Here is a 19,457-nt window from a genome sequence, read left to right on the forward strand (position 1 = left end):
CCCAATCTCCTATCAAATAAATCTCGTGCTAACAAGCAATCAAAACCGTTTCTCTGCCCGCCGCTCCACACAAGCCCAGCCGCATTGTACCTTTCCAGCCTTTGAAACTGCCTGTGCCTATTTTTATTTGTCAGGCCGGGGCTGGGCTGGCCCCATTCCAGATGTGTCTCACAAGATTTGGTGCTGATGAGCTATTTATAGCACTGTGGTTCCATTGTCATGGCAACCGTGCTAGAGGCCAAGGCGGCTGGGAGCTATTTCTGGACTTGTGCTGTAATGTAAAACTGATTGGGAAAGTTAGTGCATCCTCTAAGCCAGACTAACTTTAGACAGGCAGAGGGGGGGGGAAAAAAGACAACTACAACCTCTTTAAATAGCTTTTTCTTTTTCTCCTGCCTTTTCCCCATTTCTCTTTTCAATCGCTAGCAGTTTTTGAAGGGCTTGTTTGCCTTCTGCTGGATTTGTCTAACATTCATTCATGCCTCACAGCCTCCCGAGGGATTACGCTTTTTTAATTATGCAGTTTAGGAAGCCGGGTGCATAACCAGCCTTGTTTTTAGGGCAAGGTTTGTATTTCATGGCAACACAAAAGTAAAGGGGCTTTCCTGGCTGGTCAGTGGGGCATGCTTAGGGGTTTTTGCAATAGTTACAGTTCTTTATACCCCATAGTTTTAATATTCTATTTTTTTTTGTGTGTGCTTCATGTTCTCCAAACCATATAAGGAACTGTAACCTTGATTACCACAAGATGATTCCAAATATATGGAGTCATACTTTTCAGCTTTCTCATTATTTGCTTCAAAATTAGACCCATGGTGCCCCTCCGCCTCCAAGCGGCTGGAATGCTGCGAGGTTCTTCTGTAATTACAGCTGGGGCCGCGCTCAAAATCACTTTTCTGGGATATGGACGCGTTAGTACTATCTGTAATTAAATTCTCTAAATTAAATTTAGACTGTTTTTAAATCTTTATGTGTGACTTGCTACTTTGATATGATAATAATAATAATAACCATTTGACATGAAATTGGAAAGAAAAAAATCTTTGCAGCTTCTTGGGAAACTTTTCTGAAGAGTTGTCTTTTGGTTTACTTCTGTTCAAATCTTATGCTACATTTTGGAGTTAGTTTCCAATATAAATCTGGTTTTGAATTGAGTCCTTATGTCTGAGAACAGAAATGCAGAATTTCGTTACAGGAGCATCGTATTTGAGATTTTTTTTTTTTCATACAGTATAGTGTGCTCCTAATTAAACCAATAGTATTTGTTACAGTGCTGTCCCTATGTGCTTGTCTCTAAAGGCTTTTTTTTTTTCTTCTTGATTTTCTTTGTGAAGTAGTTAAAGTAATTGCAAAGGTTTTGATGAATTTTTATTTTGTCTCTCCTGACCTAGTTTTGTTTAGGAGGAAAAAAGAGCTATGCTTTTCTGAATATTTTTAATCACCCAGTCACATGTTTGTGGCGTGTCTTCTGTGACCACCTTAAAACTCCATCTGGGCAAATCATAGAAAATATCAGTGTATCTTTAACAACAAACAAAAACAAGTCTACTAATGTCCCAGTTTTAATTTTTAACTTCATTTTGAGGAAAAACATTACAATTTGGTTTCGTATAAAGTCCATGTTTGCAGGATACCATAAATACTAGCAGATTGAATGTTTACTTATTTTATTTCCATCATTCCTGTAATTTTGCCTGATTTTCTGCTTCTCTTGCAAAATAAACGAGCTGAAATGTAAAAGAAATCTTTATCAACAGTTTAAGGAATAGGATTTACACCCCCCACACACACTCCCCCATTATCCTGATTGCTCCCAAGAACAGCAGAACTGGGCAGACTTGAGGGACACTCGGTGTGTACACGCGTGCTTGCGACTGAAAACAGCCCCCGTGCCCCGGCGTTTGTCAGTGTGCTGGGCTGCGTGGGAAGCCTTGGTTCTGACACTGGAACAGACCTGGCTCTTCAGGGTTTGGAAAACTCTTTATGTATTAACATGTTTTTCAAACTGTACTGAAGTTACAGTACGTGCATCATGTATTTCTCGGCTCGAATACCCTTTTGAAGAGGGTATTATATCTTTGTACTCATCCTGTGACTCTGGCTTCAGCATAGACAAAATAGCTAAAGAAAGAATTTATCAAATAGTTAACTGTTTAGCTTCTAGAAAACTGTTGCTGAATCATGTAAAGGATTACGGCAAGGACTAAAAAGGGAGTAAAGTAGAAGTAAAGGATGATCTGTTCTGAGAAATAAAAAATACACTCTTGTTTACAAACACTGTTAATATTGAGTTAAATTTCAGTGTAAAACTAATTTAGGGAGCTTTGAGTTTGATTTTTAGTCCTGGTAGAGTATACATAAATAAATAAAAATCTGCTGGGCATTTGCACAAATAAATAAAAATCTGCTGGGTCTTTAGGAAGATCAGTAAACAAATACTAATTTATTTTTGGACATAGAAACCTGAATTGTTGTAAAGATTGTTTTAGGGGTGATCCAGGTAAATACAACCTTAAGTCTCAGTAAAACCTTGATAATTCTTAGTAATATTCTGGTTGATTCTTGGTAATATCTTGATAAAGCATATGACTCAGAGGAAATGAAAATTCCATTTCCACTGAGTCAAGGGACTTGGGGCAATTAACTTACTCCCTGTGTGCCTACCTTTAAAACAGGGTTAATGTAAGGTGTGCATTTCGGGATGCGATGGTAGAGGCGGGGAGCACAGTATGAATGAAGGCAGGCGACTTCTGAGTGATTTACTGTCTGTAAAATACCTTCAGGCTTTCAGAGGCAAGAAACTTCACAAATACAGAGTCCCAGTACTACTGTTCAGGGTTAAAACTTATAAACAAGTAATTGTATTTAGTTGGGATTGAAATTTTGATTTCTTCATTTGCAGTGTCTTACTGACACTAAAGATGAGATCTTAATATGTCTTTTAAGAGAGACATTTTGTACACGCATTCAGGTTATGACTTGACAAAAAAAAAAAAATCTTATGGAAATAAAGCTCTTCAAATATAGGTGTTGTCAGTTTGAAGAGACCTTTCCACTGTTGTTCTAAACTGAAAACAAAAGCTCTTCTTCACAAAACAACAAAAAATATATAATTATTGTCTGCCAACCATTACATCAGATCACAAAGAGAAAAATTTCAAGTTACTGTTTATTGAAAAGACTGTCAGGAAATGCTCAAGTAAAGGCAGTCTCGTTTTCCCAAAATGCTGTAGTTGTGTTGTTTCTTGAGGTGGGAGATTTAACGTGTTATATACCTTTTCAGTGGGGAAGCGTGAGCGCAGGCTGCAGTTCGTAGTCTGGCAGCAGCATTGTTCATTCAGGAAATTCCCCCCACACAGGGATAAAACAACTGTCTCTCTATGGAAGAACTCCAGAATAAATCTGTAACTGGCGTATATATTGATCTGAAAATTGGGGCATGGCTTTGACATAATAGGCTTATTAAAAATTTGGAAGGAATTGGGGATACATGTATGACTTAATTACTTTGACCTGCAGGAGCTAAGGATAGCTTCTGTGTGTCTGTATGAAGTCTGCCTCCTGAGTACACCCCTTATAAATGAAAAACACTTGATTCTTCACAAAGGTCTGTTCAAATTATTTCACGTGTTTTTTCTTCCCCATACTGAAGAAAGGGACCCAGAAGTAAAGTACATTTTTTTTATTTCAGATTGGTTTAAATTTGTATGAATACCTTTCATTTTAATATCTCAGGGACACATCCTAGAGTTGCTGTTTCTCCAGTCTTGCAGACTACAAATGACCTGAAGTCTTTTTATTTTTTTTTTAAACACATGTCATAGCAGTATCAATATTTTATAACACAGACAAAAGTGCCTTATACTAAGTGACAGTATTTTGCAGAGCAATAACTGATGCTGTTATTTAGTCATGTCCAGAATCTGGCCCTAAGTGAGAATTGGCAGCAATGCTGAATGAATTATTTGCTTTCTGGAAAATAGCTTTTCCATATAATCTCTGGGAAGATTTTACAGAAGAAAAAAACCTGACTTTGTAACTCGGCACAAGACTTGCTCGCAGTATAAAACTTGGGTTTGTGGTTTGACAGTTTTATTTGAATTATTTCATCAAGGTCACTTTTCTTTCTCCCTGTGAAATTCATTGCTGACATAGTAGATGGGCACATCTCCAGTAGACTTAGAACGATCTATAACAGCAGTGAACTCAGCACACACAGTAGTACTTGAAGTGGCCTCACTTGTGTTTTGGGTAGAGCATAACAAGAATTAAAAATAGAAATTAATGATGGTGAATTTGTTTTTATTTTGAATTAGGCTTTGTTCTCATCTCACTTGATTATTAGTTTAATTTACTGGATAAATTATTTGGTCTTGACTAACATTGACTTAGAAGTCTCTGAACACAGTGTATTGATCTTTTCTGAACTCTCACGCTCCCACTGTTGCTCCTTATTTTAGATGTTTTCTACTAGATCGAATTTCTGCTACTCTTTCCTCCTTACAGACACATTTATTTTTCAGTTGAACAACTGAAAGAATGATCCTCTTTATGTTTGAGCAAAAAATCAAACTGGTTTTTAAAGTCTTCAGCTGTTTCTAAAGTTTCTAGAGCAGACTTTTATGAAAAGGCACATGCACAGGAGGAAGTCTTCATTTAACGTGTTGTGTTGCTCCATTTTCCCTCAAATGCCACTGGAAGCAGGGTAGGTTTTCTGGTAACTATCAAGCGGTGAAAGACTTCCTTCTTGAACGGGTATTGTTAGGAGAATCAGATGTTACTGAATGTTGGAACTTGTTTTGGGGGGAAGAAGAAATGTTTATTGTATTTGAACTTGTTTTACCTGGCATGAACATTGCCATTGGAATTCATCTCAAGTACAGTACTGCTGCTCCTATGTGGCTGATGTTTTTCAAGGAAATCATGGGCCTAAAAATAGTCTACATAAACAACGGTAAGAGGTTTGTACTTTCAGTTCCAGGTTTTAGCAATATCTTGTTATTTTCTAATTGTCAATTTCCAAAATCATTAAGCTGATTAGCAGCAGTGTTTAAAAACAGAACAAACAAACAAACAAAACCCAAAAAATCCACCTCTTGTGGAACTTGCATAAAATGTTATGCTTAGATACATTCAGTACAGAAAGGCTGGGTCATTGTACTGATCACCTTTATATCTTCATGAACATGTTATGTTCTGAAAATTTTTCAGGCATTGTCCAACTTGTAAAACTGGCACATGATTCTGAAACTGCGGTCTTAGGAGAGAATGTAACATTGAAACACTCATAGTAGCTGGAATTCATTATTGTTGTGCTTATTTAACATCCTCTGTGTACTGAACAAAGAACGTGACTTCTTTTCCTTTTGATTAAAAATATAATAATAAAATTACTTAACAGCCTGAAAGAGATGAGGAGAAAATCCAGCTTGCGAATTGCAGAAGTTTGTTATCAATTTTATTCTTGTGTATCTGTCTCCACGTCAGCTTTCAGGATGGAAATTTATTTTTACGCTTTGTATCATGTTTTTAGTAGCATGTTTAATAAGATACATTTTAATGTGTTTAAAATTCTGTAATTCAGGCTAAAAATTATTTTTATTTGTCTCTGAAACAAGATGGTCACCTCGTGAAAAAGGCATTACACTGAAGCTGCTGTTAAACATACACTTATTTTTCCTCCTTCCCCTGCTTTTCATGAGGTGTTCTAGAAAGTGAGTTGGGAAGCAGGGGCTGAAAATGAGGGCTAAGACCGTTGCTGATTTTCATGGGGGTTTGGTTTCTGAGTCTGGGATGTGTTTGCCTTGTCTCATCCCTTTAAATCGTTGCCTGTGACTGTAGTTAATGCAGTTTGAGCTTACCTACCTGTGTGTAGGGATCGGAAGGGAAAACTCACCTTTTCTTTGTGATTTCTGCTTCAGAAAGAAAATAATTCATGCAAAGGAATTTAAAAGGAAACTTAATGTATATTGATTTTAAGACTGTGATTACTTGTTGATGTTCTGGGTAAAGTTAACTGTAGCAGCATTGCTAAATCTCCTAGTGGTACTGAAATGGAAGGTGTCTGATCGTGGTGTAGCTGCACACTTAGTGTTGGACAAGTGATTGGGGGTGCGAACAGCACAAAATCTGCATCCTGAGGCTGCTGGTTTGCTACGGCTTCGAGTCTCATAGTAACACCGCAGTAAAAGGAAGTTAACAAATCGATTGCTTGAGATTTTCACTCTTTGACAAAATGAAAGATAATTAGGAGGTTACAGTTAACTGGAAAAACATTTTAAAGACTCCAGGATATGCTCTTTATGTATTGCCTAATGAATTTGAATAAAATAAATCTTTTTATATATCTGTTTAGCCTACTACTGCTGCTCCTCCAGAAAGTAAACAAAAACTGGTACCAGCAGTTGACAGAAAAATCACTATTCCCTCTCACTTAACTGAAGTTTTAATAAAATTGGTTCAGGGATTTAATTTATTACAAGAATTATAGTGGCGATGAATTTTCAAAAATACTCATTTTACTTTGAGGAAAATTACATGTAGGCAATTTATTTGAGTCATTGTTTGACTGTTAGCAGTAGCAGATTATATTGCACAATTTATATGAATAAATTATATCAATTAAACTTACTTGTATGTTTGTTAACGGAGGGGGCAGAGTCGTACTATGGATGAATAAAAATAATAAAGCTGTGGGTTCGGCCCTCTGCTGGGTGCTGCTTAGAACTGCGGGTTTTAAATACCAACAGGCATGTGGTGAGCGATTGAGGTGTATTCAGCATTTTGTGAATCTGAGAGCATTAAAATATACCAACCCTTATCTGTGAACCTGTCAGCTAATAAAGCGTTAGGTATTTTAACTAATTTGAGAATGAAAAGTTAATCTTTTTTCTTTTCTTTCCCCAGTTTTCTAGACAAGATTGACATAGTCAAACAAAATGAGTATACACCGTCTGACCAGGTAAGTAAAGTCTCGTTAAGAAATTACACAGTTTATCTGCCCCCTCTCTCTTTGAGGATAACTATTACATTAATTTTCCAATTGCTGTTTGTGGCACTAATAGAAGTATTACCATGTACTGTACGTATTTAGTATTCCAGTAAAAATTACTTTGTCATTTGGATTGAGATTATGGTTATACACCATGTAAATGTACAGTGGAATGAAAATCTGCCTAGATTTAAGACTTAAATCTTACTTCTGTGACACTAAAACTCAAATTATCCCTTTGAATGAGCAGTTCATAATATTTTGCCCTCCTTGCTGATAACTTTCATGCGCTTGCTTCAAAGTTGGTTGATATCTTCTCAGCCCTACTGACTCCCAATGTAAACCAAATTTTATTACAATAACCTTGTCAGAAGATTTTGTTTGTGTGATTGTTTTTTAAATCAGAATAGGCATTGTAGTTTCCATTTTATTACAGATAATCTGGGGATCTTTTTAAGACCAAATCCATAATCCAAAATCACATGTGTGTTCCTGACTTTTTGATAAATAATGTAATTAAGCATCTCGCACACTTTTATAGGATAAATAACCAAAAAACACACTAATGTCCCAAAACTTTCACAGACAGTATTGATGAAGAGGGAGCAGGTTTATTTTCAAGAAATAAAATATTAAACATACAAATTATGATATTTGAAATTTGAACAACTCATCTTCAGATGGAAAACTTTAAAACAAGTTTCAGTTTTATATTGGAGGCTGTTAGGAGTTTAACTTGTATTTAATTATTACTTAGTATATAGTACAATTTACTTACAATAATTACTTAAGTAAGGTGAGTTATTAAGTAGGTAGTTAAGTAAAAAAATTCCATATTTTTACTTCTATAAGTGACAGTAAACACAAGTGTTATGGTGTTTGTTTGGGACCATTGACTGCATAGAAGCTGCCTGCAAGTACACTGTAAAACAGACCCATTTGGGTTATCCTCTGGGATGTTACATGTTTCTCCTAAAAGAAGTCCTGAGTGTAATAATCAAATCACTTCCTTTCTTTTGTTTTTTTTTTTCTCCTTCAGGTGGGTGAGTGGTGGTGGGTTGTTTGTTGGGGGTTTTTTTGTTTTGGTTTGTTTTTTTTACATCATACTTGTATTGATTTCTAGATGCAGAGCTCCAGAGTCCAGTTTTCAAAATTGATTCTGTTTATTGGGGCAGTTGTATTTTCAAACTGTTTCAAACACAAGTTAGAACTATGTTTAAATATATACATATTTCTATATGAGTATTAAAATAGCCAGACAGTAATAATTTACTATCAGAAAACTGATGTTAAAATGTAGCCATTTTGTTTAATGATTTAACAGTGTTGTCTAACCTTTGGATTTTGTGTGGTTTTGACTTTGACTAACCAGTTTGGTACCTATGTAGTAAGAACAGAGCTTTTATTGTGCGTATAATTTTTTTTTACAGTCTGCTCTGCTTACATGATCTTGTCTGCTGCAAATGTTACAATTTATTTGCTATTTAGACCCATTGTGAAGAACAGCAAAACTTTATTTGGACTGTGTACTCAGTCTGCAGCCTGTGCAAATTAGGTTCTTCAGATCAGTTACCCACTGGACACTGTGTACGGCTGTCACTGCTTTGCAATACACAGTAAATAAAAGCCAACACAGTTTGTTTTTAATAGGTTTTTGTAGTGCTTATAACAATTTTAATTGTTTGTAGCTCACAACTTTTGATTATCATTTCTGTCTCTACAAGAAATTTCAACTTTTTTCTTTGAAAAGCCCAGTTCTTACAAGATTTGAGTGGTTGAGCTCCTGGTTTTTTGAAGGAAAAAATGGAAAATTCTCAGACCTACAGACTTTTAATAGCCAAGCACTGAACAGCTGGGGAAGAAATCTATCTTCTGGGTTTGGGAATTATTTGGTGGTAGTTTAAAGATCCTGTTTTGTGCCACAATCCCACCAAAATCTGCATCATCTAATCTCTAGGGATGGGTCTGCACTGTTCTGAACACTTGCGTTTGCTTTAAGTGGACTATAAATGTTTCCTCCTATGCCAAGCTTGGCACTTACAACCTGCTTGTGAAAATATATGTACTTTAAAAGTTGAGCACACCCATATGTGCACACACGTGGTCAAGATCAAAACCTTAAACGCAGCTTCATATTGTCTGTTCTGTGTTTTTGCACAGCATACGTGGTCAGCACTGGGTAAAAGGGTTTTATTTCTGTTGCTGGATATGTGAAGAACTATGAAGTATCTGTGTTGAATCAATTACTTTTCCTTTGTGCTCTAGGATCTTCTCAGATGCAGAGTTTTGACATCAGGAATTTTTGAAACCAAGTTTCAGGTGGATAAAGTAAATTTTCAGTAAGTATCCCTGGTTTTTTCTTTTTCTTTTTTTTTTTTAATTTAGTAGTCTGGCTTTAAAAATAAATGCAAATTGATGTGCAGTTTTCTGCTTTTATTTTAAATCGCAAATAACAATATGTTTTAAATCTTATTTTTTTCTAATGCCTTTTCTGAGTATTTGATTCATTGCTAGTTTATATAGTGAAATACTTGGCCAAAAACTATGTACATATCTAAGTAACAGAAAATGCGTGTTCTCTTTACTGTCACAGGTTAGAAAGATTGCTTGACCTGAACAAAAACTGATGAGTTTTAGTCTGGGCTTGTTGACTTTAGATCTATGATACTTGTTTCAGCAAATTACTTGTTTTTACAAGCAAAATACTTGTAGGACCTTTTTTAATGTCTTAGTTTGTGAGGGTCAAAATGAATCTGCAGGGTACAGGCACCAGAATTTCTTACCTTCAAGTGTAGGTATTAGTGAAAGTAAACTTAATTATATTTTGTGATGGAAGCTCTGTGTGCATATGTTGGTGGACTGTTACCTGCTCAGGTTCTCATAATGTTTGATTCCTTTTAGCTTCTGTGACACAGAAATCCTAAAATTTCTTACATTTTCTGTTTCCATTTGAGGGAAAAAAAGCCAAACACAAAATGTATTCTGATTCTGTTTGTGTTTTTTTTCTCAGTATGTTTGATGTTGGAGGGCAACGAGATGAACGCCGAAAATGGATCCAGTGTTTTAATGGTATGATTAGAATTTATGTTTGTTTTATAAAATAGTTCTCTGCAAACTTTTAATGCTCAGGCTTAATCTTTCTCACTATGTGAAAGCCATCTTCTTTTCCATATAGCATGATAAGGAATTATCTGAACAGTCATACAGGGTGGAGTTTTTCTTCACATGTAAACTTCTGTAACTGCATAGAATATCTTTAGGGAGAATGCAGGTGGAAAGGAATTAAAGTTCCTCTTCCTGTTACCTCATGATCTGACTCATCTCTTTTGCTGTTGATGTCTGAAGTAGATGAGCCTGGAAGTCAGTGTAAGGGGTCTGGAGCAGGACAGCCACACAGAAACACAGAGATCTGGATTCTGTGATCCTGGGAATATCTCCCAGGAAGGAGATAGGGGCCCCTAAGCAGTGTAGTGCACTATAGGAGCACTAGAGCAATTAACAATGAATTCACAGCAGTCTACTATTTTTATTATTACTATTCAGGCAGATCAAAAGTGCCATTTGTCCTGAGGTCTTCCCCCAAGGGCCTCCCTGTTCTTTCTTGATAGCTTAGAGTTGCTTTCTAAATTCATTTATACCTTTTAAATCTTCTTTAAATTCTCCTCTTAGCTTTCTTCAGTTTTTCTCTCTCTTGCCTCTGTTCCTTTCTTTTTTCTGTCATTCTGTCAGCTTCTGTTCTGTGGCTTGCCTTTCCTGCCTTTAATGGTTTCTTCACTTTCTTTTTTTATTTCTGGTACTTAGAAAGCTGTCAGCAATAGCACGCCAGCCTGTTCTCTTCATGAAGCTGAATTTATTGAACTTTAGGATTCCTGGATGTTTCTTCTGAAGTTTGATATTAACTGATGGGTATTTCTTGATTTAGATGTGACTGCTATCATATTTGTGGTGGCGAGCAGTAGCTACAACATGGTTATACGAGAGGACAATCAGACCAATCGGCTTCAAGAAGCACTAAACCTCTTCAAGAGTATCTGGAACAACAGGTCTGTGAATTGAAATTTCATTGTTCATATCACATCAATTAATAATCCTATCTTGTACTATAGTCAAGACTTGTGTCCTGGGCCTGGCTAGGGTAGAGTTAATTTTCTTCATAGCAGCTCATATGGTGCCATGTTTTAGATTTGACCAAAACAATACTGATAACACTGGTGTTGTAGCTGTTGCTGAACAGTGTTTGCAGAGCATCAAGGCCTTCTCTGTTTCTCACTCTCCCCACAGTTAATAGACTGGGGGTGCGCAGTATTTTGAGAGGGGACACAAGTGGGCAGGTGACCCAAAGTAACCAGAGGTATGACGTACCCTGTAACATCATGCTCAGCAGTAAAAGGGAAGAGAGGAGGGTTTAGGAGGGTTGTCATCTCGATGGGTATTGGTCTGCCCATGGGAGGTGGTGAGTGATTGCCTTTGCATCACTGGTTTTGTTTTGTTTTCTTCTCTTGTCCACTTATCCTTCACTTATTAAACAATTATTGTTTATAATTTTTTATCTTGACCACCCAAATTTCCTTGCGTTCATTCTTCCTTTCCTCTTCCCCATCCCACTGAGGGGGAAAGTGAGCAAGCACCTGTGTGGTGCTTTGCTGCCCGCTGAGGTTAACACACAACAGCAGCCTCACCTGTGTTATTTGGTTCTCACAGCACAGTCCAAGCTACTCTTTGATCACAACTGCCTACCTGTTACATTAATGTCTAATACACTCATCTAATTGAAGAAAACTGGAGACTTACAAACCGGTAGTAGCCATGTTGAGGCTGAAGTAATTAAAGCAGTGATAAAGTAGCACACTAAGAAGTGGATGTGCTCACCTATTTGATATCTCTGTAGCAGTAGAAAGGGGGCAACTTTGATTGCCTGCGTTAGAAACACACAAACTGAACTCAGGGTGTGTACACCTGGAATTACACCACTGGATTCAGGTATAAAAGGAATCTTTCAGAATTATTATAGTGTGTCATAGGCTGTTGTCTCCAGAACTGGATTAAGTTTTCCTTTGCTGTATGATCCCAGCTGTGCCTTCTCAGAGTGTTTGGTTTCAATTTTCTGTAGGTGGCTACGGACCATTTCAGTAATTCTTTTCCTGAATAAACAAGATTTGCTAGCAGAGAAAGTTTTGGCAGGGAAATCTAAAATTGAAGACTACTTTCCAGAATTTGCTCGCTACACTACACCAGATGATGGTAAGACTTTTAAGTTTTATTAGCAATTTATCATTTCCTTGTTAATCATGTTTGTAATGGTTTTGGTAATTTCGGACTTGAACTCTTAAGCAGATGTAATCTTCATTGTCTTTTAGCCAAACTGTAATGTTAAATTTCAGGTGTTAATAATGAGAGAATCCTGTCTTTCATACATTTAATATAATAATTTCATCATGCCAAAATCCTGTTACTTTGCTGGTGTAGACCACAGTACAGCTTGTCACAGAGATGTCCTCTGGATTACCCCTAGTCATATCTGTGGTCGTTTCTCTAACCTGCCAAATGCCTGGTACTGTGGCCACTGTAATATTCCTTTGTTTTCCTGAAATCTTGTGTTCTAAATAATACTTTATGGTTTGTCTTATCCCATAGTCAGTTTTGCAAAGTATGTTTCTGTCATATGTGAGCAGAAAACGGAACAAGTTCTGATTTTTAGGTGCTGTCACCAAAAACCATCTGTTTTAATGAGATACTTATTTTATTATTAATCAGCAACACCAGAGCCTGGTGAGGATCCCAGAGTTACAAGGGCCAAGTATTTTATTAGAGACGAGTTTCTTGTAAGTATTTCCTTTCTTTCAGTATTTTATATGTGATTCTTCACAAATGTTGAGCTCTTATGCACCTTCTACCATTGCAAAATGCTGACACTTTTTGTATTGCTTGTACTTAATGTCTGCACTGCATAAAACACTGTTATGTTTAAGAGCTGTTCAGCTGAAGCTTTAATAGATGTAGGTTTTTAAAAATATTACATTTACTTGTAATGGTGAGCATGGCAATCAAATAGGGACTCATTTTAAAATGGAGCAAAATAAAATTTTGAAGGATGCTTTCTCTAAGTGTAAAGCAGGGATAAAAAAAGCTTTGTACAAGGTGGTGGCAAAATCCCACTTTCTTCATGGACAAATTGACCTGGAGTTGTGTGGCTAAATTTACCAAAGCTACATATAAACAATAGCACTTTCCTGAGTTCTCATTTAACTGTGAAATTCCCCAGTATGCAGTGACCTCACCATTTAACTCTGATCATTTTAAATTTCATGTTTTAGGTGAGAGAGTGAAAAATTGTGAGCATTTTTCCAGTTAGCTACACCTTTTGAAAACATAACTCACACATACCTATCTTAACCTTCATTCATCTGAGTTTTGAGATTATGGGGGGTTTTGCCCAGTCCCTTTTATTTCAACCCAGTATCTCTCTCTTACTTTTAACAGAGAATCAGCACAGCAAGTGGAGATGGAAGGCACTATTGCTATCCTCACTTCACATGTGCGGTGGATACAGAGAACATCCGGAGGGTTTTCAATGACTGTCGGGACATTATTCAGCGCATGCACCTTCGCCAATACGAGTTGTTGTGATGGAGAGCACTTTTTTCTGTGTTTTGGACTCCTTATTCCTTATTAAAAAAGAAAGAAAACCACCCTTGCCCACATAGGGTGGAAGAGAACTGTTTGAATCTCCCGTTGATTTGCACCCCTCAACTTTTTCTCCTTGCTGGACAATAGCAGCACTTCTGAGCTTGCTTCTGTACCCCTCGGACAGTTTGAGATGGCCCCTAACACTTAAAAGGCCATTTCCATGAGGATTCCCTAACACTGTTATTAACAAAAAAGAAAAAAAAAAAAAAAAAAAAAAAAAAAAAAACTAATTAATTAAAAGCCCTGAATGTGGAGCACCTGAAAGAATTTGGGATAAAAATTTAAAAGATAAAACAAAAATTGGGGAGAGAAAACTTTTAAGTAATTTAGCACTGTTGTGGGCATAATCATATAACCCGTGATCTCCACTTTGTATCATTCACTGCATCAGACTAAAGAAGGTGCCAAGTCACAGACCAAGTTTGAAGACAGACACTTGAGTTTGGTTCTCTGACTGTAATGTGGCTTTGAACGGAAATACTGACAATTCTCCAACAGACCTATAGACAGTGCAAAAACCAACTGCTACCTTTCAGAAGGGTATTTTTTAAACCAGTCTTGGTGGTCTAAAGACAACCATGGACATTTATGAATTGAACTGCGTATGGCCTGTGATTGCAGAAAGAGTTAACCACACACTGTTTTCAGTTTGTCCACTGATGATCCTGTCTGCTATAAAAATCATTATCTGGACTGTAGTCCTCACAGTCTTTCCCTTCTTTTCTTCTTCCCTCCCCTCATTTTTTATTTTACTGCTGGATTATTATTCTTGTACAGACTGTAAAATGTATTATTTTGTACAACTTTATTGAAAAAAAATAACTTGTAGAAGATCTTTGTGCCTTGATTATGGCTGTACCTGTACAATGAGCTAAGATGTAAGTATGTTTGATTGCGCTGTACAGCTTTGTCAACCCTATCTGCAGCATTAGCTCAAGGTAGGGAAAATTTATCTGTAGTTTAGTTTTTCTGGTTTATAAAAGAAGGAAAAATACTGTTTAGTAAAAAAAAAAAAAAAGAAAAAAAGAAAAAAAAAAGAAAAAAGTACAAATTGTGCAAACTTAACCACTTTAAAAGTGAGGTCTTCAACAAGTGACCAGATGTTGCAGCATCATGCTTTTTAATTTTTAGCTTTAATTCATTTAAATCTCTATCCAAATGCAAAACATGGCTTGTTTCTACATAAACCAAATTTTGCTACAAATTATAAATGTTAGTCTTTGGTCATTCATAGTCCTTTTTTGCTAAAGACAAAACTAGAACAATAACAGACACATAGGGCATCATGCAGGTCTGGTGACCATCTCTAGACTGGGCCAAATACCCCACCAACCTCCACTGACGCTGCGTGGGCATAGGACTACCAGAGTGACAAGGTGTGCACTGCCCTTGGATTTGGCCACTGAATTCCAGTTTCAAATGACATTTTTATTTCTCTTTTAATAAAGAGATACTTTAGAACCTTTTTGTTTTATATTAACTATATAAGTAGCTTAAAGTGAAGATGTGTGGATTTTTCTTAAACTTGAATAATTTATGCAAATTATATGCTTAGAACAACATGTGGTACAGTAAAAAGAAAAAGAGCAAAAATCACTGTAGCAATAAGAGAGCATGTAATTTTAGTAACTACTACACTGCTTTATATTTTATACCTAGGTGTTTTATGTCTCTGTGAGTGTGTTACTTTTTCATGTGTCTAAACCTACGTGTACAGTTTGTACAGAGTCAGAAATTACAGCTGTAATAACACATCTAGAACAGTGTTAGCCTATATTACTCAAACACCCCTGTTTTCCCTTCATTTACACCCCTAAACTGATCTGGATCTTAATGCAGTGACTTAAAAAGGAAAACAAAAGAAACAAACACCAAAATACTTGCCTCTTTGCCTTTCACACTAGCTTCCCTCCACCCAAGAGAGTGTGTTAACTTTCTTTTTTGGGAAGAGGTCCAGTTTAAAGTGAAGTTAGGGTGTGGTCATTGATGTCTGTGCAGCTAGATTTGCTTCAGGTATCAGATGTCTTTTTAATACTGAGAACTGCAACTGTTCAGAATTGTGAGTTTTCATTTGCTTTTGTGGCTAAACCTTTAAATGAAAATTAATCACCTAGTCCATTTTCAGGTGAAGAGCAGGGACTTGATGGAGCTACTGTCCCATTTATCTTAAAATTACTATTATTCTTTCAGAAGACACTAAATCTCCTAAAAATTTTAGCTGTGGTTGCTACTCATTTTCCTGTTCACAGGTTTAGAAAGTTGCCACCTGAACTTTGTAGGGTTGTAGGAGAACATGACTGAAAATAGACCCCTATGATTTAAGAATGTATCCAGTGCCTGTAGGTTAAGGGCTGGGTGTTTCCACTTGGTAAAAAATGGGACACACATAGTAGAAAGGAAATTCATTGTGAGCCTTAATTTTAGTTACAGAAGCCAAAATCTTTAATTTAGTGCCAACCCTTATCTTTTTAAGCCTGGGAGGAGTTGGTGTAAACACCAAATTTATAAATGGGAAAGCCTGTCATGGTGTGAGGAATGTAATCTCTCATCTGAGAGAAACAAAGCACCTCCATTAATTTTTTTTAATTTTTTTTTTTAAAAAAAGCTTCTTCCTCGGATAATGAGAAGGATACATAATAACAGAGCTATATAAGACAGCAACAGTTTAAGAATCCTAAAGTTGTAAATGAACAGAAATGTTTAGGGGATGCTTTTTTTTTTTTTCTTAAGTGAGGAAAAAGGCAATTGTTTTGAATATGGTTGAGTTGCACAAGTACGGAGTGCGTGTGTGTCTTAATGTCTCAGTATTGCCTTTGTTAGTCTCTTTATTAGTCCATGCAGTTTGGTGGCCTGGTAAATGCAAGTCTTATTTTTAACAGCTTTTTTTTTTTTTTTTTAAATACAAAAACATAAAGCTTTAATGCTTGCTATTTAGTAAGTAACTGTGTTTTCTTCTGTCTCTAATTTAGTGGCCATAATTTGCAGTTAATTGAACCATTCCAACCTAATGCTTACCCATATTTCCTAGTTTTGTTTTATTTATTTATTTGAACTTCTTGTTTTCATGATTGAGGACTTTCACTTCTGTCTCATTCATCTGTTTGGAAACTTCTGACCTTACAGCCAAAACTTAACTCAATTCTACTCAGTATTCATCATGATGCTGAAGTGTAAGATACCTGCAAATGTAAACACTACCACTTTTATTAATAAAAGCAAATAACAGTGTTTTAGGGCACATTTGCATCACTATAGTTGAGGTTGTGTCAGTATTTCCATTATAAACCCATAGAGGGTCTATATCTTGGCACTAAATTGCCCTAAGCTAAATCTTTGCCATACAAGGCTTCTGCTCAAGCATGATTTGGTGGGTTGGTTTTTAAACAGTTTCCAAAACTAACTCTTGTTTCTGTTTTAAGTTACACAGCTGTTTTTTTGGATGGGAGTTGGTTTCAAAAAACAACAAAAAACAACAAACAAACCTGGTTCAAGATTGTTTTTGGCACTTCTGTAACTCAGAAATGGTTTTGATTTTAAAACATAACCTTTGGCAAGCCAGTAACCTACAATATGGTCTGATCACTTTGGGTATTTTGTAAAAATAATAATAAATTGTAGAGATGTTGTGGTTTCAAAATCAGCTACTGTGCATTTGCAGCAACTTATTTCAACCCAAGAAATTTTAGTAATTTGTACATCAGTACCTGTATTCAGCAGCCAGTGTGATGCAGCAGAACAGTGGTAACTCCTGAAGGGTTTTGGTTTGGTTTTTTTTTTAGTAATATAGCGAGGTAAATCCACTACAACCTGAAAAGGGATTCAGCTGCTTCTGAAAGCATCAAAAACTGCTCTCTTAGAGGTTGGAACTGGAGCTCTGTACATTGTTAGGAGCAGACTTTGATGCAAAAGCTGACAGATAGGAGCCCTGAGGGCTTATCTTCATGTATCTGAAAACTGTTTTGAATCATGGCATCGAAGACAGGATTTAACTTAGAGTATGTCATTAACTCTGGAGGAACTGAAGCTAATTCTGTTCCAGTGTGTTGCACATAATTGATACCTGCAGAATCATTTTCTTTTACTGGTAAATCTATGCACAGAAATATTAATGTTCATCACTTTAGAATCTGAGCACCTTGTAATCAGTCGTGGCGCAATATTCCTGTAAATGATGTAGGATGTTTTGTATTGCATCTTTTTTTCCAATGTTGAAAATTATGTACCAGGAAAAACAAAAGATACAAAGATGATTACACAGGAAATTGACCACAGTTATGAAGATAGACCCCATGACAGCTGAGTACCAGTCCAGTGCCTTAGTGATAATACTGTTGGTGATTGGTGCTACACAAATGTCTAAGACTGATAAAAGTTGTTGTAAAATTATGTAACGTATTCTGGAAGAGAATAAGTTCTCTTCTTTCCCCACCTGTATCCAATATGCTGTGCGTATTTCTAACATGCTGGCATTCATAAGACCTCTTCATGGAAGCAGATGATAGAATTCCCATCTTAACTGTAAGAAGCAGGATCAGGGCCATAGATGAGTATCTCTCACAGAAACAGGTCCTCATCCCTAAAATACATGTTGAGTTTGTATAAGAGTACAGATATTTACAAGCAAACACCTGTTTGAAGCACAAAAACAAAACTGTGCCCTTCTTCCTCAGCTTGACATTTCTGAAAATTCATCCATTGGGAAAAAGTCTTTCTGTTCTATGACAAAATTTGAAGTGTCTTTGTAAATAAAATAAGCTACAAAGGGGATTTCTGAACCTCTGCTGATGAGTGTTACACTGAAAAATCTGGTGACTGAGAAGATAGAAATTCCAGGAGTGAACCTATTTTAATCCTGGTCGTAACCAATTAGCTTAAATACTGTGAGTGGATGTGTTACTAGGTAAGTAAACTGCTTTAGAGTATTTTACTGTATTGCAGAGATTGCTAAAATTTCAGCCGTGAGTACTGGCTTCATAATTAATTGTTTTCAACCCTGATTCTCATCTTATTAAAAGTTAAAACTGCTTTTTACCCTGTCTACTTTTAATGTACTGAGCTGAGCAAAATGGGTGCAGTTTAAAGCAGAAGTCTTCTTGGAGAAGCAACTTGGGAGGAGGTGGGGAGGCAAAGTAATCTCTTGCTGCATGAAACATAAAAATAATCAAGTGGGGTTTTTTCTGACTTCTGGGTCCTCTAAATTTAGCCTGGTTCTGTGGAAAAAATAGGGAGTTCTCTAGGTTAACAACAGCAAGTGCTTACTGATACCTCTGCAACAAGGGGTAACTTGACTAAATAGGTAATAGATAATTTTATTTTTAAGAAAAACCAAAAAAAACCCACCAAACCAGAATTTACAGGTTTTGATTTTTTTTTTTTTTCATTTAGGAAGTCTGCCTCAAAAATCTTTATTTTAGTAGCAGGACAAAATAAAGCCTTTAAACATTGTCCCAAATACAGAGAGAATGATACATTTTTGAGGGAGAAGTTGCTGCCATTAGGGTTTTTAATGTTAACGTAACATGCTTTCTAAGGCTGGGATACCAGCAGACACAAATGTAAGCAAATTCAAAATTAAAATGTGAATGTACCTTCACTTTAACTTACTCGGTCATTTTATTAGGTGAATTCACTAATACTTTTTTTTTTTTTAATATACTACTACTCAAGTTTGGAGAAAGAACAAGCTTAGGACAGAGATTGGAATGTTGGGAATTCTCTAGTTCTCTTGTTCTGTTATACAAACTAATGTTTTTTAGGCTGTGAATTTTATGTGAATCAT

The 19,457-nt window shown here is 36.2% G+C and overlaps 1 protein-coding gene across 1 annotated transcript in view; it reads left to right on the forward strand.

Annotated features, from left to right (window-relative positions):
- GNAS (GNAS complex locus) overlaps nt 1-14,699 on the forward strand; it is a 53,644-nt gene extending 38,945 nt beyond the window's left edge. Inside the window, exons 4-10 of the mRNA XM_010165923.1 lie at nt 6,907-6,961; nt 9,257-9,330; nt 10,002-10,060; nt 10,914-11,034; nt 12,102-12,232; nt 12,746-12,813; nt 13,472-14,699. Of these exons, the coding sequence (XP_010164225.1) occupies nt 6,907-6,961; nt 9,257-9,330; nt 10,002-10,060; nt 10,914-11,034; nt 12,102-12,232; nt 12,746-12,813; nt 13,472-13,618 (655 nt within the window). The 3' untranslated portion in view covers nt 13,619-14,699. The remainder of the gene's footprint in view (nt 1-6,906; nt 6,962-9,256; nt 9,331-10,001; nt 10,061-10,913; nt 11,035-12,101; nt 12,233-12,745; nt 12,814-13,471) is intronic.
- Nucleotides 14,700-19,457: the final 4,758 nt, after the last annotated feature.

Source organism: Antrostomus carolinensis, unplaced genomic scaffold, assembly GCF_000700745.2.
Source record: "Antrostomus carolinensis isolate BGI_N321 unplaced genomic scaffold, ASM70074v2 scaffold17094, whole genome shotgun sequence".
NCBI lineage: Eukaryota > Metazoa > Chordata > Aves > Caprimulgiformes > Caprimulgidae > Antrostomus > Antrostomus carolinensis.